Source organism: Poecile atricapillus, chromosome Z (assembly GCF_030490865.1).
Source record: "Poecile atricapillus isolate bPoeAtr1 chromosome Z, bPoeAtr1.hap1, whole genome shotgun sequence".
NCBI classification, from domain to species: domain Eukaryota; kingdom Metazoa; phylum Chordata; class Aves; order Passeriformes; family Paridae; genus Poecile; species Poecile atricapillus.
The window spans coordinates 62,529,556-62,551,615 of NC_081289.1; the positions used below are offsets into that span (position 1 = coordinate 62,529,556).

Sequence of the window (22,060 nt, forward strand, 5' to 3'; positions counted from 1 at the left end):
AAAATCTGATTCCTGCTTGCTGCCATTCAAATTTAAAATTCAAATAAATATTCATTTCTGAGTGTGTGATGGTTTTTAACTGGGAGGCAGAAGGGGCAGATACAATCAGTAAACAAATTTACTGTTGAATCCACACAGAATTCAGTACCTACCTAGCCACTCGTTGAATTTTTTTACTTCACTAGGAAGTCCCAGCTCAGTAAAATCACCAGCATGTATTAACACATCTCCATATGGCATTTGGATGGGATCAGTTCTTGAGTGAGTATCAGAAATACAGACAAATCGTGTATATCCTGGAGGCTTCGGAGCGTCATGGGGCACCGGATCAACCCTGTAGGAAATGCATCATAACAAGGTTATAAAGTATTTACGTACTTCTTAGTGTCTGCTTTGCAATTCTAATATTACTTTTTACCTTTAACAAAATATTACAGTCTTCTAAATCTGCCTGATGGAAGGATTTATTTAAACAAACCTAACACTAATGGAAGGTGTAAAAATTCTTGATGTTCACATCACAACATTTTTGGTATTGGTTGGGTAGATAGATTAATTGAAAGAGATTGAAGAAAAAAGATTGGACTATGGCAGTAACTCTTACACAAACACAAATAAATCAAAGGCATTGCCAGTTACAAAGGAAAAGTACAATCCCATTTCATTGCTTAAATATGATTACACTGTACACAGGGAAAAGACTTATTTTAGATACATAAATACATGTAGATGCCTTTTTTTTTTCTAATTACAACTTCTTTTCTGCAGGTTACTCAACTCTAGCAAATTTAATTAACACATTTTGGAGCTATGTTTCGATGTATTAGTGAAAAGCAACATAAAAACTCTCCTAACAGCTGTAAATGTACGTTAAAGCCTGACTATTGTCAGGACAAAGCGACGACTTTCTGGGCTTAATTACACTAAATGAAATCAGATGCTCTGAGGGGTGAGGCTGCATTGTTAGGGACCCAATCTTTACATTCAAAACTGAAGAAACTAAAAGATCTGACCTAGTTTGATGAGACTCACTTATAATTTACATGGCGAAGTCAGAGAACACCTCTTTGCTATGGAAGGAATATTTGTTTTCAAATTAATCTTTTTAACTTCAATCCATATTTTGTTTGAATACATAGAAGCAAATCTGCCTATATGCAGCTATACCGTATCTGCTACTCCAGTTAGGGAATTCTGGTGGAAAAAAAAATCAAAAAGCAAGAGACGCAAGAGTTATGTTAGTGTCACTAGAAACCAGAGAGATATACAGATTTGTTATGAACTATTTTACTTTTACAACATTTCTTTTGAAAGGACAAATAAAATTAGTTTTCTTCACTGTTGCAGTATATAGTACGTATTTCTATCCCTTGCTGGTTGTGCTTCAATTCAGGACCTTACTTTTACATAAAGAAACTCAGGGGAAAAAAATTATAGACATCTTTGCTTTTAATAATACTACTTCTGTTTACTAGGTAAATTTTCAAAAAGCATTTTACTGCTTAAAAGGCATAAGATAATAATCTTTAATCACTCAACCTTTTCGCTGTGTCAAGAAATTCTATAAAATTTATAGGCAGATAAACTGAGGTGGTTTTGACAACTTCACAGGATTACTGAGAGGGTGAGGAACAAATCTAAACCATTGAAATCTTGTTAAATACAGAAAAAGGTCTTAGCATTTTCTACAATGTAACTACAAAACCACAGTATGAACCAATTATTTTATACCCATCTTTCCCACATAGGAAGAAGAGATATTGGGTTATTTACAGCAAAACTGGAGGAGCGGCCTTTTAGTACAAACACCTTAGGGTTGTCTTTCTGAAGTTCCAGGTTTTGAGCAGGAAGTAGCTAAATATGAGCTGAAGAGTCAACCCAACTGTGATCAAATCCTACCTGATGAACTATATGCTAGGGGCATATGTTAGCAAGGACATAGCAGGAACTCCAAAATTTGGGTGGCAAAGAGTGCAGTGCTTGGACTCTGAGCAGCTAGTAACACCTCGTGTAGGGCACATGGGGAAGGGCAGATGAAGGAAAATATTTGAGGTGTTAAAAACGCTTCAGTTTTGGAGGAGGAGGAGAGAGCTGCACAGGGCAAACTCCAGGGGAGACAGCAGGGGTGCAAAGGAATGCAGGTGGTAAATGGTGGGGCTTAGATTGGGCAGTGAGGATTTGCCCTCAGATGCAGTCAGCTCACAAAATGAACTGGGATGGTTGGATAAAAATGATGAGGGGCTGCCCTTGGCTATCACTGTAGCTGCTCAAGTTAAAAGGATTAAACATCAGTTCAGTAAACTGAATTACTGCTCTCCCTGCCCAACACTTCCCAAAGTGAGTTACAAATGGCATTACTGAGCCAGCTGTAAATCACGGATACTGCCTTGGCAAACATAAGGATATGGACTGGTCTAAAACACCACTTTTTGACTTTTCATGGTAGGTTAGCCTTTAAAGCAGGTACTGCTTCTCCTTCAGAAATCTTTTAAAGCTCAGCACAGCAGTGAGCTGGGTGTCAGGGAGCAGTGTACATTTCACATAGGAAGCTGTGTGGAAAGAACAGCAGACTTACCACAGCAACCCCATGCAGCACATAATGCATGTGCTTTGGATGGGGATGGGGAAGGTGTGGACAGCATTGTCCTGGTTGCTGAGGTATGTGTAACTTTCAAATTCTCTGCAATAGGCCAGAGCATTTTTGTGGGAAAAGGGCATCAATACAAAAAAAACCCCACCCAAATAAATGACATGCAGATTTCTCATGCTGAAGTGATATGCACGCACTGAGACCATATATAGGTAAAAGCATATGTCAAGTTTCGCAAACACATCTAAGCTGTATTACTGGAAATAATTTCTGAAGGCTCAGTCCCCATATTCTTGTGTAACGCATTCCCACAGCAGCTGTCACACCAACACCCAATGCACAGCTTGCAGCACGAGCAGAGGAATACAGATCTGCTGATTATTTTTGCACAAATGCTTTTGTTTTTCTTCAGATCAGTAGGAAAACTTGCAGAGAAACTGAAAAGCGATGTTGGAACATCTCAGAGCAAAAACACTTCTAGAGGTTAGTTTATACACTAGATTTCAGTACTTCAGGAAGGAATGAGACAGGCACTTTCCAGAAATGACTGATGGACTTGAAAACACTGGCAGAATTTACCACCCTTCTTGTCAGAGGCAACCCAGTCATCTCACAAGCACAGGGATGCCAGACTACAACAGGTCTGAAAAGGGCTGTCAGCATGTTCTGGGAGCTAAAACATCAAATAAGAAGTCCAAACCTGCACAGAGAACCAAGGAAGAGCTGAAGGACTGAATCCAGAAGAAAAGGAGCATACAACCCTCTCCCCCATGGTTAGAGTAGTTTAATGTGAGTTCAGATGTTAACAGGTCTGTGTGAAATGTTTATCATTGCCTGCAACATCACTAATGGAGGTATTTTTAACCATGCACAAGCTTTCATCTCCCTGAAGTTAAGGACAAAACTTGCATGCACAGAAGCAGGGTTAAGATTTCACCCTCAACAATCACGTGAAAAAAAGGTGTTTTTGTCACCCTTTTTATGTCTACTTTTCCCTTCTTTGTTACTATTCTTTTCACTGGTAGGAAGAGAAAAAAATCCTGTTGGTATTCAGAAACATTATTTACTATTTCTGTACAAAGAGAAAGTGCAGGTCAGATTGTGGTACATGTTGCAATTGATTTGGCCTGTTCTTCTATTTGCACAAGCTTCTTCAATAGTATTAATCATTCATGAGAAATTGCTAAACTCTTCTGAGGAACTATTTTCTAAGGATAGCTTATTTCAACTCCTTGCTTGGGTGCTGGGTTTCTATCATGTAGTTGACTGTCTGAGCCTCCAGTACCATGATTTCTTACTGGTTAGAAGTTTAAACAGCATATTGTTGAGAACCAAGTGAATACTAATAATTCACTTATTTGCAGCCTAGTAAAAAATATTCTGCTTTTAAGACCAGGAAACAAATTCCTGAGTGCCCAGGAGCTGTCTGAATATTCAAAAGGATAGCTAAGCCTCAACAAATCAGGCAACCTGCATTTGGCATTTTCATTTCTAAAAGTATTTCTGAACCCACATTTGTTTGTTTGTACTTTTTCTACCATTTGCCAGCTCTATAAACAAAAGATGTTTCCAAGTGCTAACACTCCACTCATTTTACTGTTTGCATTTCAGTAGGATCTAAAAAACCCCAACACAGACCATAATATACTGCCCCCAAAAACTGAGTGTTTGCTCACCATCTTGATATACATGTTAGTCATCAGATTTTTTTAATATAATCTAATTTATTCCAAAGAAGCATTTACTGAATAGACACACAGCATTCAACCAGTCACAAGTGCTGAGTTTTTTAACTGCAGAAATCATGACATAGGCTTTTAAGTTATGAAATCATATTAAATACCAAAAATGTAAACTAGGTGACTATTTATTCAGTCTTCCGAAAGGAAAAGGGTTCTTTTTAAAAATTAAAACCAGCCATCTGATCTAAAGATAAGGCTGCTTCTCTCTTTAATAAACACAATAAAATGGTGGAGATATTTTTATTCCCTATAAAAATATTTTACAGTAGAATTTTATACTTAATTTATTTGTAATAGCTTTACTGTTTTGCTCTTCCGTCTGGCTTTAAACTTTATGGCAGGTTTCATTTCATAATTATAATTCTCCACTTTACGTTACAAGTAAATTATCTAGAGCAGTTAATTTTACTGATGTTGTCATTATATAAGAAGTCAGAAACAAACACATTATTTTAATTACTCTTTAAGCACTTGGCATTTTCGGAAAGTAAGTTGTCGGATGGGTGCCCACAATATTTTATGTATTGATATAATTTTTCCCTTGTATGCAGCTGTAATATAACCAACCAAACAGAATGTGTGTTGGACAGATCCAGGCTTGGTATTTTCAACAGCTATGTGCATCAATATGCAAGTGCGCAAAGTAAACAAACATTATTAAGTTTGCAGAAAGTATCATCCTTGTAGAATCTCATGTTTTATTGCCACTGCTTGTTTTTTTATTGCTCTTTTTAATATGTAAGTATTACACTTACACCAATAAGGAAATCCTTCTCCAGTCTTTTAACAAAGTACTTTTCAAATGGACCGATTTCTTGTCATTATAGTAAATATTATTAGAAAGGCAGCAAAACAGTGTTCTTTGAATTCTTTTTGACTAGTCCATCAAATACCACATCGACAAGGCAATAACCATTCCGAAGGCTGTGCCGGAGCAATAACAACACTATAATACTTACATTTGCACATGTGGGGGCTGGAAACGTCCCTGGTTAATGTTGTAGAACGTGAAAGCCTGTGTGGGGTTGGAGCTGTACTCATCCACTTCGATGATGAGCCGGCTGTGCTGGTGCCTCCTGGCTGCCATGATGTGGGACTGGGCGAAGGCCATGTCTGCGCGTGGGACCGGCGCCCTCAGGCCACCATCTCTGCTATCTTCCTGCTGTGGAGGCCAGCACCATGACAGCCTCTGGCCCAGCCAGCACACTCCCCTTCCAAACACCTACGGCAGATGGGAGAGATGCAGTGTAACTGTCGGACACTTAACCTGCTTGGAATTGGCTTTATTTAATGTGAGGTGAAGGCGGAGGGATGAAGACAGACTGCTCAAAGTACACATCGCAAACTTTTCCAGCTCAGAGACCTAATGAACGTGCTTTAATTAGGGGTAGGAAGCATGGAGTGAAAGTAAACTTGCTACAGAACATAGCTCAAGTATTTCAGACTTTTAATCCAAACCCAAAAGACAAGACCATCATTCAAAAACCACATCAAATCACAATGTTTTTCCAACACAATCATTTATATTATTTTTTTTTATAGAACTGATGAAGTTTTATTCCCCTTCCTCCCTCAAAAAACCCCCACCAAACCTGAAACAGAATACATGACTATTCACCACTCAAATGGAAGTTCATTGAACAAGAACTAGTTTAAGTACATTTTCCCAAACTCTGTGACATTTATTACAGAGAAGCATTGCAAGTGCCTGTTCTTTACATCAACAGAAAAGTGAATGGCCTTCTGTGCACTTGATCCTGGTTTTATAGCATCACTGAAGGAGCTCTTGAGGAGGACACAACTCCTTGAGTGAAGGATATAAACATGAAGGGCTCCTGTCATTAAAGGACACAAAATGATTCACATGAACACTTCTCAGTGTTAAAACAGGAAATAACCAACCTTTATTCTCTGACTCCAGTATTTATAGATTCCCGAAAATCACCAGGGATTGGATAATTAAGTTACCACTTTCCCAAGCACACTGGTCACACAAAACGTCCATCAAAAGCTGTTTCTTAGAAGGAATGTGATAAACAACTTATGTTTATAGAACTTTCATGGGAAAGTAACTAAAACTATGAAAACATTTATCAGAAGGCTTTAGTTTTCAGGGAGACAGGGCTCCCCTCTTCAAACACTTTTCAGTCAGTACTGGCCCAGCATTCTGGATTCACAGGAAAACAGAGTGACTCCAAGGCTAACACACAGTTAAATGTTACTAAATATTAAAAAACTGTAAAATCCATACAGGTTTTTTGTTTGGGAATAAATTTTTCCCCAAAGATTATGCAAGTCTAGAACAGTAGTACCGAAACTGGGTAGGGAAAGAACAATGTGAAACTAACTGGAATGCAAAGAGTATCCCCTAGAAACAGCAGAAAGTAATTTAATGTGAATTTTATTCTTACTTCCCAGTTTTAATAAAAAATGGATTATAAGCTATAAAGGTGGGTATTTTTTCAGTATAATTTGCTTCCTTTTTAAAAGTTGTCTGACAAATATTGACTTTCATGCAAGCAGGGGCTCTTTTCTTCTAGGGAATACAAGCAATCTGATTCAAAGATGTATTTAATGAAAAGCCATGCTACATAATATGCAGAGTTTTGGAGAGCAGGACTAGAAGTATTTTCTGTAACCATGCTGATGTGCCTTTCTGCCATTCTGAAGGGACCACTGCTGAGAGTGATGGATGAGGGAGACCTTCACAGTCACTCAAATTTTTAAAGCTACTTATGAGTACTTAAGTCCAATTCAGTTTAGTGGCAGTCAAGCACTTAAGCATCTTTAAAAATCTGGGCTGCAGCCCTCTGCTTAACTACTGCAGATGTTAAGTGCTCCAAGAAGTGGCAGAGTATTTTTGTTTGGGAAAATTTTATTCTCAGGAAGCTGAAATGAAAGATTCAGATTGGTTTTTGTTACTGGCTGAATGCCTGTAAGATGATGACAACTTGCTATCACTAACAAGCCATAGCAAAACAGAATCAGAATAAAGGAGCAGATTCCTACATGCCCTCCCCTAGAATGGAGTGGTAAGGAAATGCTAGAATAACAACAAAGAAAATTTGGGATTTCAAACACTCTCAAATGCCACATTCAGGCTACAGAAGAAGCAGCAGCACGAGCCAGAGCAGGGGGAGGGAAGGGAAGGGAGGCACGATCCTTGTAAGAATAATCAAGTATAAATTGCTACATTTAGGAAATAAGAAATTATGACAGCAGATGTGAAGAACCTTCCCTAAGGAGCTTCCTGTATTAAATGTTATTAAATGTAAAGAAGTTTGAATAGTCAAGGTCAGAGATTTTATAGGGGGCAAACTGTTCTAAGCAAACCTACTTCTGTTTGAAAGAAACTATTAGAGCTGGTGACCTCTAGAAATATTCTCCAGTAAGATAAATAATTTATGATTCCACACCTCTACATAAGGATTTCAAACTACCTAAAAAATACAGCCTTTTTTTACAATTCAGGGGTTGTGCCTATTTTACACACAACTGAACCAGGGTTTCAAAGAAGTTAAGGTATTGCCTTAGGGACCTATAGTCTCCCTTTAGCTTTAGGAAGCTCTCAGGAGCAGCTGAGGAAACAGCTTCTGTCAGTCTCCTCTTTGGGTTCTGTCCTTCACAACTTATCACAAGTCGGATGTCAAATCTGCTGCAGAAACAGCAGATAAATGTGCATGTACCCCAATATCCACTCTTTGGCCCTCTTCCTCTTTCTGGGGTAGCGGAATAGCATTTACCAACACAATCTAACTCAAAACACAAATTTGTTTGGGAACAGAAACACATCCAGTACACAACTCAACACACCCTTTAGTGCTGAAGAACTCTTTTAGGCAAGGAATCAACCCTTGCACATGAGAAAGTGAGTGAATCACACCATCAGGCCAGCCTGAGAGAATGGCAGCAAACTCAGCAAAAAATTTACCCTATATACAGGTGAAAAATGGGAAGACAACCTATTTCCTTTGATGAAAAAATAAAAAGGGAAAAAGAAATATGTAGCAGCATATTGAGCCTTCTGCTCAGTGACAGTCACTCACTGCCAACCCTGGACACATAAAAATCATAAAAACAGGAAGGTAAGGTTAATGTTAAGGTTAAGTTTAAGGTTAATGTTAAGGTTAAGGTTAAGGTTAAGGTTAAGGTTAAAGGAATGGGGAAGGGGAAGGGGAAGGGGAAGGGGAAGGGGAAGGGGAAGGGGAAGGGGAAGGGGAAGGGGAAGGGGAAGGGGAAGGGGAAGGGGAAGGGGAAGGGGGAGGGGAAGGGGGAGGGGAGGGGAGGGGAGGGGAGGGGAGGGGAGGGGAGGGGAGGGGAGGGGAGGGGAGGGGAGGGGAGGGGAGGGGAGGGGAGGGGAGGGGAGGGGAGGGGAGGGGAGGGGAGGGGAGGGGAGGGGAGGGGAGGGGAGGGGAGGGAAGGGAAGGGAAGGGAAGGGAAGGGAAGGGAAGGGAAGGGAAGGGAAGGGAAGGGAAGGGAAGGGAAGGGAAGGGAAGGGAAGGGAAGGGAAGGGAAGGGAAGGGAAGGGAAGGGAAGGGAAGGGAAGGGAAGGGAAGGGAAGGGAAGGGAAGGGAAGGGAAGGGAAGGGAAGGGAAGGGAAGGGAAGGGAAGGGAAGGGAAGGGAAGGGAAGGGAAGGGAAGGGAAGGGAAGGGAAGGGAAGGGAAGGGAAGGGAAGGGAAGGGAAGGGAAGGGAAGGGAAGGGAAGGGAAGGGAAGGGAAGGGAAGGGAAGGGAAGGGGAGGGGAGGGAAGGGAAGGGGAGGGGAGGGAAGGGGAGGGGAGGGAAGGGGAGGGAAAAGGAGACATCCTCCAAAAAACCAAAATGAACAGCAGTTATAGAAATGCCCTGTGCTAAACAGAAATCATCTATGTAATGCACAGGATCAGCAAGCATAATTCAATAGCAAGCTCATTTCAGAAACATACACAGATATCTTTGAACCTTACCTTTCAGTCTATGGTTTTCTTCCTGCATAAGTGATTGGCTGACTACTGACATTCTTGGTGCTCAACAGAACAAGCTGTCTCCTTCCAGCTTGACTGATTACCAGACTGACACCCATTACTCCCCTGTTCCTGTTTCCATTTCCAGTAGTCCCCCAAATTGTAACTTTTTCTTTCTTTTAATATTCTGAAATGTATTGCTTTCCAACACCACAGTATAAAATGCAGCAGAGAAATAATTATCTGCTTCTGTAGCATGCAAGTTTTAAAATTATATGCCTAGCATTACCAACACAGAGAGTTAAGACTCAAATCCCCACAGCAACAACATGCTAACCATCCTCTTCCCCCAGACTTATGGAGCTGCGGGATGTCTGCCAGGGAAAAACAGAGAAATGTAAAAAGGACTGCAAGAACATGAATACTAAAATAAATATCACAAACCTGGCTGTTGGAATCACAGACTGAGAAAAAGCTATTGAATCAGCTAAGCCATCTTCTTATTGAAGGCAGCAATGTTCCCTGTACATTATTTTCCTGCTGTTTCTCCAGCGTATTCAAATGGGTCCCAAACTGCTCTGTGTGCAATGGACACTGCTTCAGCCTTCAGAAGGCTTCACATCAGGCCATAAACTGTGAGGATTGAAACACCTCTCACAGAACTACTGTACGAAGCAGGTAGGACTACCCAGATAAATTTCTTTATGAAGTCCATCTTTGCATTAAGATTTTCTTTTTCTTTTACTTTTTCAACCTGAAATTTCTGGTGTTATATCTCACCAGCATATATATTTCCCTGTCTACATGAACTTCCCAGCCTTTTTATGCATCCTATTTATCTTTTTTTTCCTTTTTTTCATTTCACGCCAATATTATATTTTGATTTCACTTTTTCACTCACAGATTTGGCTTTATTCTAGGTTCACTCTCATGTCCACCATCTCTCCCCATATCTCACTCCACTGATCCCACTGTTCTCTTCATCATCCACCCTTTCTCTCAAGTCTAAAAACACCACTGATACTTCTTGAAAATAATTCCAGCAGCACACAATATGAATACAACATGAAGCAAATTAAAGCAACATGGCTCAAGCAGATGTCACTGAAATAACTAAAAACCAAGATAAAATATTGATGATGATGATGTTGATGATGATGATGATGATGATGATGATGATGATGATAATAATAATAATAATAATAATAATAATAATAATAATAATAATAATAATAATAATATAAAAAAACATTAATTGGAGAAAACTATAAAGATGTTCTCTGTTGAGGAATGAACTTTGCTAAGTTGCTAACATCTGGAGGTTAAAAAGCACAATGTGACTGTAGCACATCCCAGCAAGAAGCTGAACAGGAATGTCATCAGATTTTCCATCACAACTTAGACAAAGAAAGAGGAGAATGCTGGGACTCTAGGCAGTACCAAGGTCAGGGGCAAAGAGGCAGCTACAGAAAGCATGTTCATTTTGCTCAGCCAGCCTGACAAGCTGGGGCTTGGGGAGGCAATGAAAGTACATATACTACAGAATGTAGTATGTAAATAAATAAATAAATAAATAAAAGCAAACATTTCTGTGCAGCTATAAAACACCAGAGCTGTATTTTTTTTCAGGGAAAGACAGTAAGATAAGAGCAGTAAAGCACCTTAAAGAGGAGTGTGAGAGTTTGTGATAGACGACGTGGTGACACACTTGCTTCTCATGCAAATCTTGGGACATTGCTAACCAGAAACTCTTTCAAGCGCTTTTACAAGGGCCCAGGTCTTCCCTAAACTACAGCACCCCTCATAAACTGTAATATATCCCTTACATGGGGAAGTAGACCCTTTATTTAAACACCCAAAAATCACTATAGAGTACTTTGCATCAATGGTCCGAATCAACACAATAATATTTTTACAACCACCATCTTCACTATCACAAACTCCTGCTTTTGTTTTAACCTCCTGAAAAATGCTTGTTACAAACTGACCACCAGTAAGTGACCATACTGGGACTAGAAAATCAACCGCTTATGTTGCTAAAGGACACAAAATGATTCACACGAACACTCTCAGTGTCAGAACAAAAAACCATCTTTTATTCTCTGACTCCAGTATCTATAGATTCTCAAAAATCATCAGGGATTGCATAATTAAGTTACCACCTTCCCAAGCACACTGGTCATGAGAAATGTCCACCAAAAGACCTTTCTTAGAAGGTATGTGATAAACAACTTATTTTTATAGGACTTTCATGGGAAAGTAACTAAAACTATGAAAACATTATCAGAAGGCTTAATTTTCAATCCTTACTTTGAGAAATAGGCTGAAAATGCTAAGAGTTTTTCCTAAAATACCCATTTCAGACAGTTCAGATAGAGGCAAATAAATGGAATGAGTCTACTATCTTCAGTCCTGCCACCGGAAAATGAATATTGAAATAACCCTAAAAATGCATTATTCTGTGGGAAAGGATGAGCCAGGGAAATCATGCTGCTGATGAAAGCCTTTCCAGAGGCTCTCTCCTCTTCATCCTCTGAAACAGAATGCAGGTCCTGGAAAAGCAAAACCAGTGAGCCTCTCCTTGGCAGCCTGGTGTGCTCACCTGACAAATGAGGACTTTAAAGGAAAGGCAGTACAGTCAAATGTCATGGAGACACTCATGGATTTTCATTTGATCATGCACACTTCTACTGAGGGAATCACTAGGATTCCTAAATGAATAGGATTTGTCAGAGATAGGAACATTTCCCATTGCATTTAAAAAAATATACAAATAAAACTAAATATGCACTTCTAAGCCTTTTTAGAAAATGTCTGAGGTGGTTTTCTGTGCCAGCAAATCTAAATTTGATAACTGTTATCCGTCAAATAATATTCAGTTCTGTGACTGTATCTTTGCCCTGGAACTCATAGCTATTTCCACTCATATAAGCAAAACCAGGGAATGAAATTCTGAATTACCTGTAAGCCTCAAAACCCTACTCTTTTTGTCCTCTTTTGTTTAGAATCTCCTAATTCACGTATCAATGAATACTTCAGTGCCTCATCATATATCTCATGTATTTGTTAACTGCAGATCTATGGGGCACTGAGCAATCTGGTTTCTAACATAGAAAAAAGAACAGTGACTTAGATAAAACCTCTTATTTCTTTGTAATTTCAATCACCTTAACCTACATTAGGGGGAAAAAAAAAAGGTAACAAAACCCCCCCAACCTATTTCTCACCATTCTAAAACGCATGCCATTGCTCTCCTTTGCGGGTTATAATATCTTGTCATGTACATGTATGAGAAAATTCTTGACTGATTTTTTTTTTTCATAGTAGTTACTTCCTTTGCTCTCGAACATAAATATTGCACATTTCTCTCATTACTTTCTTTATGAAAAACACTAGCATACTTGTGAGTTTCAACTGTAATTAAAAGATTATACAGACACAGCAAATAGGAAATAATATAAATTATTTTGGTTTTGGGACTATGTGGTAACATCCACTTCTGTGAAGTTTCATCCAAAAATATATTGTACCTACTGTATACCACAGTTTGGACCAAGCTTTTCTTTCAGGAAAAGATACAGACACTGAGTTCAGAAAATACAAAAATGGCACATTTGCCTAAGAAATCCAATTCTATATTCATTTAAAACAATTACCACTTAGAAACCTTCTTTGTCAGTCTTATTTTGAATGATCATATGATTTTAAATTACTTTTTTTCATTTCCCTACTTGGTTCCCAAAACTACACAGTAAATGAATGTTCTATTTATGAAGATTTAGTTTTATTTTGTCTCATTAGCAGTATCATTTTCTGAATCAATTTCTCATCCATACAAATAAACTGTTAATTTATTCAATTTGAAAAATCAACACAATCTAATAAGACTGCTTTGTTTTCACTTTGAATTTGTGCTTTTCCATATATCCAATATATTTTAGACACTGGAGTGCTCTACGATTCACAAATAGACTGAGAATTTGTCTAGGTTAAATGCATTATTGTAATCCTACATACAATAGTGCCTGAATGTATAAAACATTGTCATATTTTGATGAAATATTTAAATAGACGCTTTTTTTTTAAAGTAAAACCAAATATTTTTCCTGAAAAATATGCTATTTTCACTCAGTACTACCTTCAGTTATCTGAAAATACCTGCAGAGGTTCCTAATCTATGTAAGTAATTACATCTAGGGAAGGAAATTAAAAATAAATATTTAAGAGCCACAAAAATCTTTCCTCACTCTAAAAAATTTGCCTTAGTCTCTGGCAGTAATACATAATCTGCTATGTTACTGTAAACAATGCATATGTAAACAATACTCATACAGGAAAAATTAGAAGTCCCCAAGTGAGAATACTCATTCTAAAGGAAAATAGCCAAAAATACAAGTTATGTGGGGAAATTACAAAAAATGGACATTGTACCAGGAATAAATTAGGGTTGTAGGGGTTTGATTCTACATTTCAGTTTAAATTTGGGCATGTCTTCTGGTTAAACTCCTGAATCTTTCAAAATGCTATTTACTTAGAAGACTATGCAATTACTGAAACACATTTAAGACAGTTGGGTCTAATTTTTAATTGAAGAATATTCTTTTCATCTTTTGTGTGGCCCCATCCTCATTTCCTAGAAATTTTCCTAGCAAAATTTCAGTTACAAACCCTGTGGGTGAAAGCCACTTGCCTGCAACACTCACTTTATCCAAATTGATTTCAGTGGAATTTGTGTGTAATAAATTGACAGGGTCTTCCCTTTTCGTGCAACGGCACCCGCTCGGCTGTGGATTCTACTGCCAATATTCTCATCTGATTTCAGAAAGAAATCTGATGCTAATAGCTCTTAGTGGCCTATCCATCCCTGTAGTTCAAGATGAATGAAATGCCAAAGCACTAGCATAGAAGTCAAAGGTGGCATGTAGAACTCAGCTCACATGTAAATACATTTATAGTGATACTACTTCAGAGATCAGTGTCTCTTTTTCTAAGGCCTGGAGATAAATTATAAAATTAAACAAGCAAATCCTTAACAGCTACATTTTTTTCTCTATACACAAAACTTTGAAAATTAAGTATGCTGTCATATTACTTTTTTTTTTTTGCTGTTTCCACCTCTCCCTCATTTAGCTGCATCTATCCTGTTGAAACCCTTCATGTCATCTGAATCGTGTCCAGGGAGGGAATCACTGGGTTTGTTACCTTTATTTTTCCAGGTATCGCCTCCAGCACTGATGTAAGGAAAAAATGGTCAACAGCCACTCTTCCTACCCTGAAGTCCTGTCCACAAAGAACCCCCCTACGCGGTCCACATGAGATAAAGAAAGGCTACCCCTGGACTGTGGCTCCCAGAGCTGTGCACTGTCCATCAGCTGATTCACTGGCTGCTTGAAAAACTACCTTGAAAAATTTTATTTGCAGTGGTAAAATGATTTTCATGTGACACAAAAAAATGCCAAATTAAAACTACACAGTTTAGGGACGGAAAGTGAATATAGACCAAAATGTAAAAATATCTGGGAGGAAAATAACGAAGTTCTGAAATGGACTCGCTGTACATTTTTTTAAAATTTTCTTTTCCCTTCTGTTTTACTTGATCAGCATGGTGAAATCTGAACATTTTTTTGATGTTGACAAACCTGAGGTTTCCACTAATATATGTTGAAATTGACATTTATTGTCATTCTTGTTGAAGGTACATGACAGTTAACCTGTCAGTAGCTAAGCTCTAATTTACCCCACCTCACTACATTTAGCAAAGTGTCCTGAACTTTTACCAAAATCCACTCATATTAGAGACAAAGTGTTGAAGGACAAAACTCAGAAGAGCAATGCAGAATAGAAAACCTCCAAGTATAATTATTTTCCTTTTCTATCAAAGAATGACAAAGCCAAAATAATCCTTTTATTACTATATATTATGAGTGTCCACAGACCAGGTGATATCCAGCAGCAAATGATGCTGGACACTGTACAGCTCTACAGTAAAACAGTCTCTGCCCCAGATTACAGTCCCCAGAAACTCAACAAAGGATATGGAAGGAAAACAACGTAGCACAGGAATGATCAGTGCAATGCCAGCACACTGTGTTCCTTCCATTTTCTTTTACAAAGAAGGAAAAAATAATGCAAGATTAGCATTACAAAAGACAGAAGTGGAAAGATGGGATATGATAAGAGTCAGTGAGAAAAGGGAAAAGGTGATAAGGAATAAAGTGGCGTGCAGGGTGCCCGAGTTACACAGCATATTATGCGAAGTGATGCGATTCTGAGAGCAGGCAAAAAAGGAGGCTTGTGCAAAACAGCCTGTTAGGAAAAGCACGGAAAAAAAACAATGAAAAATATCAGTCATCATCAGCCTCCTTCATATGCTACTTGTGCAGCTGCTCTGCTGGCTTCAGTCTTTGGTTCAATGACAAGACCCTTGATGCCATAAGGAAAGCTGGGCTGACTGCATGGCAGAGGAATTCAATTTAAAAGGAGGACATGCCACATAAAAGGTGAAGAGGACACACCACATAAAAAGTAAGCTTGCAAAGAAAAGTGATATACTCTTGGTTTTAGCAAAAATGTACAAATTAGAGTATGTAACAAATGAGGGCTAACACTTGCAATTGAAATGCATTTCTGCATTACACCTCTCAATCAGTAAAGATGAGCCCTTACTACACTAATATTAGACAGATAAAATACAGCATATTTAAATGATATTATGAACTCAATCTTTACTCCCATAGTAAATTGTAGCATTTTAAATCATGACTGAATGGAAGATGCTAAGTATTTTGTGTTTAGGTTACTGTAATGAATCCCAAATCAGTTATGACTGCAAGTTGCCACACATATACCATGATGGCTAACTGTTAATCCTAATACAATTCACACTGCCTTGTCAAAGCACGGCAAAACTGTCACACTTGTTAACAGCTTCAACAACGAGGTCAAGCAGTGAGCAGTGCCCAGGAGTGAACTGCTTTACCTCCAGAGGTGGTTACTGCAGAAGCAGGGGAACAGCCAGTACTGTAACAGCTCTGCCACTTTTTGCAGTAGATCTTATCAGGACTTATCAGGGAAACTGCAACCTTGCCCGAGCATCATATTCTCATGCTGTTTTATTTGTAATTACATTGACTGGAAATACGATTTTCTAATAGGAAGTTAAAGGATAACAATCCAGCAAACTTAAAGAACTCTCTTACATTACCAACTTTGCTTATATTTTGAAACATAACCTTGAATAGTCAGGATTTAAAATAAAGCATATCTTTTAAGTCAGAAATAATAGAGACCACTTTGCTCTCAGACACTCTCAGACAGATGAAATTGACCTATGGAAAATGATCACAGAACCCAAACCAATGTTATGATCCAGGACACCCAAATTAAAGTTTCCAGTGCTACACTGAGTCTTATTTTAAAAGCTCATACTGTATGCTGCAATATTCCTCATATTCCTTCACATAATTAAACATGTGAAAAGGCTTTTCCTTCAGCTTACCTTCCACATCCCATCTGAATTTTTCCAAACAAGATTAAGCAAGAATCAAATGGACTGCACTGAGTTATTTTTATTATGTTTATTAACCAACTGAGATGAAAACTGTTCTCATGGATGAAAAGCATTAAAATTATCAATTATGAATGCACTTTCTAATTACTATTTGATATTGTTTCCATATGTCTGAAAAAAAGAAACTGACGGGGTAATTGACTAAGCAGTTACCTGGTTTCAGGGGATTTGAGTCTCCTTCCTTGTAATTCAGTGGCAGAACTCTAGCTGACTTAAAAACCAATGATGTCTTTATACACTCCAACTCGTTCTACTAAATAGAAAAGTCCACTTCTGTGAAACTCTTCAGGTCAGGAGGACTGGACCTGAGTCAGCAGATCTGAACGTTTGGTTTCTAGAAGGACATTAATCTAGCAGATTTCTTCTGATTTCATATAGTGGACTCAATTAAATAAATATGATCACAAACAACACTGTATTCTATGAACCGTTAACTGAAGAATAAGAAACGTCAGTGTCAAAGTCATCTATTAATGTATGTCAGATCAGTACTCCAGTCTGCTTTACATTCCTGCTGACAGTTCCCATAATGACCATGCAGCATTAAATAAAAACCATAACCTGTTTAAACAAAGATCAGAGCACCAGCTTTATCTTTGCATTCTCTAATGTTTGTTGTTTGGCATCACAAACACCAAAGCAAGCCTATTGTTAACAGCAGTCCAGAAGGTTTTAGTACAGGGCATGAGGGGATGGTTCTTGTCCACCAAGAACATTTTTGTATCTTTAAAATGGGCATTTTACTTCAGACGAACATATACAGGTATTCTCTGCAGATACTCTGCTTTGAATTATACTACAGAAGATCAGGAAGAGAATAAAGGAGATGGGCAGGATAATGTACAAGCAAGAAATTTTAAAGATTTGTTATGTCTCATTTGAGACAATGAAACAAACTCAAAAGCCAAGCTAAAACTGTTTAAACATACCTGGGTAGTAACTAATATTAATCAGTTCACATAGGTATCATACATGGGAAAACTACTACATTTAATAATTTCAGAAATCCATATACAGATAGAAATCAGTTCCACTCCCCATTTTTGTAGTACACTACCAGAGAATTTACAGTGTCTGGCATCACAAAACTGTTATTACGAATAGGTGTAACACAGATTGCCATTTTACAATGACTCCATAACTGGTCTTCTCAAAAGATGCGTGATTTTTTGGTATTCACATTTCAGATATACACTGTTAAAATGTAGCCTTGCATTTTAAATAGCTACCTTAGAAAAACGGAGTGTTCACTTCATCACAGGCCAATTGCAAAGTTTAATAATCATTCCTAGTTATCCATTTATCCAAATATACATTATCATATATCCATATATGGATATATCCAAAGCTCCTTTACACTAGTCTAAATCAACCACAAAATTCATTAAACTGAAGTTGAAAAGGCTATCAATACATACACTATCAGCAGATCTCTCAATGATAATATTGTCAAGGTATCAGACTGTGCAAGCAGGAATCTTCAACTATTGATCTTCCACCAAAGAGAATGGAATGTTTAAAACCTGCCCAGTTTCTTCACGTTTCCCGTCCAAACCATCTGTGTTACCCACGGACAAGCACACCCATTTATAAATGTATTCCACAGTACCTATCTGAAAGTACAACATAGAAAATGCTAATCCTAAGAAAGCACTAAAAAGAAATGAAATCTCTACCGAAACGTCCCCAGTCTGTCTTTTTTTTTTTTTTTTTTTTTGGTCTGCTCTACTGCTTTGAGCGTGCTGGATACCAAATAACAAGAGAAATAAATTATATGCAAATCGGCATGAATCCTACCAAACTTATTGAGCGGTTTCCTCCCGGAACAAAACTTTGGAGGTCACTCAATCCTCTCCTACGACAAAGGGAAGTTCTTCCTCTTCCATCACCCCTTCCCCCGGCTATGCGAGGAAAACTACTGGGGAAGGCGCGCACGGCTTTTCCGCTGGGGCTTCCTTCGCGGTGTTGGCTGGTGACACTGAGCACGGTGGGGGGAACGCGAGGGACAAGCGGCCGGAGCGCCCGGGGGTCCCAGCTCGGCCTCCGCGGCAACTCTGCGAACAAAGTAACTTCCCGGCGGGGCACGGCGGGGCAGCGCCCGCCCTGCCCTGGCCAGCGAGCGCTCGCACGGCCGGGGAGAGCAGCCCCCGAGGGGCAGGCAAGGTCCCCGGAGTGCGCTGCCAGCCCTTACCTTGCTCCGCACCCCGCTCCGCACGGCCAGCGGCAGCAGCGCCGGGGGCCGGGGCACGGGATGCTGCGAGGCTCCCGGCGCCTCTTCCTCCGCCTCTCTCCTGATCTTCAGAAAGCCCTTCCCCCCCTCGCGTCCCCCCCCACCCCCCGTCCTCCTCACTCTGTCTAGCTTTGGGGCATAGATATTATATATATATATATATATATATATATATATATAATTTTTTTTTAATTTTTTTTTTTTTTTTAAGAAGCCAAGTGGAAGCTTGGTTGGGAGAACCAAAGCCCTGACGCGCTTGGGGGTGGGTAGGTGGGGGGTGCGGCTGGGGGGGTTTCAGACCCTCGCACGGCAACACAGGCGGACCCATCCCCCCCGTCTCCTCGGTCCCCAGCCGGGGGAGGCGGTCGAAGCTCACCGCCTTCCACCGATCCTGCACCGGGAACGGGCCCTGCGCACGATCCTCCAGCCCGGGGCAGCCGTCCGGACCCCAACCCCGACCCCCATCCCTGTGGGGGCAGCGGGGCGGCCCCCTCCCCCCCAAATACGTACCCTGCCCGCCGGGGCTGGTTTGAGGAGGCAGGATTTTGTGCGAACGATCGTCTCCTTCTCCGGGAACTCAGCCTCCCCTCCCCCCTGCCTCCCTTCCCCCGCCTCCCCCACCTCCTTTGGGGGGCCAGGAATCCCCCACTGCCGGCCCTGCCTCCTCCCCGCCCGGCCGGAGCGGTGATGCGCCGGGGCGGCGGCGCTGCATGGCCCCGATGCTCGGTGCCCGCGGCCGGGCTGCGCTGCGGCGGAGCGCGGGCTGTCCCCTCCCGCCGCGGGCGCGGGTCAGCGGGGGCGGTGCGGGGCCGCCTCCGGCGGGAGGGGAGACTGCGTCCCCCGGCCCCGCAGAGGGGCTGCGCGGCCCGGGCCACAGCCGAGGCAGCATCCTTGGGGAGCGTGTGCGTGCAGTCGGGAGGCAAGAACGCGCCGGCCTTTCGCGGGGGTGGGGGGTACTGGTCGTCCCCCTCCTTCCCGCAGCGGTCAGGGGGAAGTTTGGCGGGGGGGCTGCGGGAGGATTCTCCGGCCAGCGCCGTGGGGCCAAGGGAGCCCCTGCCCGTCCCTTCGGCAGCGCAGGTGGCGAGAAGGGCGCCGGGGGACTCCGGAGGTCCGGTCCTGGCAGGGTACAAGGGGGCACGGGGGTGGGCGAAGGAAGGTCCCTTCCCTTGCAGCGCCCGGTGTATTTTTCAGAGGCGCCGAGCATGGACAACTTCCCTCTGCTTCGAAATCAGGCCATCGTAGAATCATAAATATGTAATATTACACTCCTATGATATTATGAGTAGAGAACAGGAGAGTTAAATGCATGCATTGAGGAGAGGCAAATTATATGTAAAGGGCTTTATTGCACAACTGCAGAGCGATTCTCAAATGAAAAAAACTTAAATCCTTACAAGAACAAATATAATTCCTGCTCGCATGTTCCCATATCGCCTGCTAGGCAAGAAAGTGTGCTGGATTATTGAGCAACAATTAGTGGAGTTACATCTGGGTTTGGTACACATGGTGATTTGCTGCTCATCAAACAACAGTCTGAAAATCCCGAGCTGGATAATACCCATTCTGGACGCGAAAATTGTACCTTGCACATTTCTTCCAGGTCAGGATGAAACAGACAGCTCTGGGGAAAGTTCTGGAGGAAATAAAAGAAGCCATCGAGCCCCACAAACGGTCCTGTATGACCGAGCAGAGCCAAACTCGCACACAGGCTCTGCCCAGGACAGGAGGACTCCTCAGCTGCCCCCCGAGAAGTTCTTGTGCTCTGGGCAGAGGTTCGGAACCCCAAAACTGGACCTGGAAACCTTCCCCAACAGTTTCTATTGCTGGCAAAACATATGTATTTATCTTGAAAGTTTGCATTTTGACATGTCAGCAGTTTTGCAACAATATAAATGTGCTTGAAAAATTTTTGATCGGCCTAATGGTTAGGACCTATTAAAAGCTGCAGAACATATTCACAATCAATTCACTTATTCAAATGCATGAATACAAGCTTAGAAACGTAATTACAGGCACCTTTTTTTGGAAATCTTGAGGCTGTGTGGTTTCCCCATGAGAAATATGAGTAATAAATTCCTACTTTAAAAAAAAAATAAAAAAAGAAGCAAATGTGTTTAGCATTGTTCTTATTTGCTTTTGTCTTTAAAAGTAAAAATTGCTGATTAAATGTTCAAGGTGTGGCAGGAGTGGCTGGATGCAAATCCTTAATTTCAGCTAGCCTTTAAAAGAACAAGCAGAAAGATTTTATAATGGCAATTTATTTCTTCTTTTCCCTTTTTAAATTTTAGTTGTCCTTCGTAAGAGAAATAGATTTTTCTTTTTTTGGTGAATGTGTAAACAGAAATCAGCTGATAAGTATTATCAGACCTGCTTATTTTGATTTTTCAACTGAGAATTAACACTGTATCTACTACACACATTAAATACATCTGGTTTAGGATTAAAATATTTTATGAAGAAATTAATTTTTCACTCTCTATTGTTAAAAATGCTGAATAGTACTTGACATTTTTAGTTATTTATGATTTGCATCAACTTCTCTTTGTATGAAAACTGACATTCAATTAAAATTTCTTTGAGGTAATTTAATATTGTTCATTAAAACTATCTCAAATATGCTTGATGTGTTTCAAAAGTATCTTTGCATTTTAAAATATTTTATGAAATATCTGAAATAATGGCCCATAGAAGGGGAATTAAATTGGAAGCTTCTGGTAGCCATGGCTTTGACAATCTTAGAGAAAGCAGATCTTATCCTCTCACACTTGGGTTTAGCTATAGATTGACAGAGGAAAATAGGCAATCTTACTTTTTATTCTCTAATGTTGATTTTGCAGCTTTAATAGTCCTTAACTGAACTACTCAAATGGATTGAAACAAAGAAGATATTCACCCCACCTGCAGAAGAAACTGCAGCTCTCAAAAATTGCTTTCCTGCATCAGTTACATCCTGTTCCATCTGCTTAGCCAAAGCCTTCAGTCAGG

General features: G+C 40.2%; 1 protein-coding gene across 2 annotated transcripts in view; it reads right to left on the minus strand.

Annotated features, from left to right (window-relative positions):
* LOC131573842 (metallophosphoesterase domain-containing protein 1) overlaps window positions 1-19,641 on the minus strand; it is a 61,024-nt gene extending 41,383 nt beyond the window's left edge. Inside the window, exons 1-3 of one of the 2 annotated variants that reach the window (XM_058828127.1) lie at window positions 19,586-19,641; window positions 5,292-5,554; window positions 149-334 (exon numbers count right to left, since the gene is read on the minus strand). In XM_058828127.1, the coding sequence (XP_058684110.1) occupies window positions 149-334; window positions 5,292-5,443 (338 nt within the window). In that variant the 5' untranslated portion in view covers window positions 5,444-5,554; window positions 19,586-19,641. Of the gene's footprint in view, window positions 1-148; window positions 335-5,291; window positions 5,555-18,642; window positions 19,033-19,585 lie in introns of those variants that run through there. The other variant, XM_058828126.1, reaches the window with a different exon arrangement.
* Between the last annotated feature and the right edge of the window lie 2,419 nt (window positions 19,642-22,060).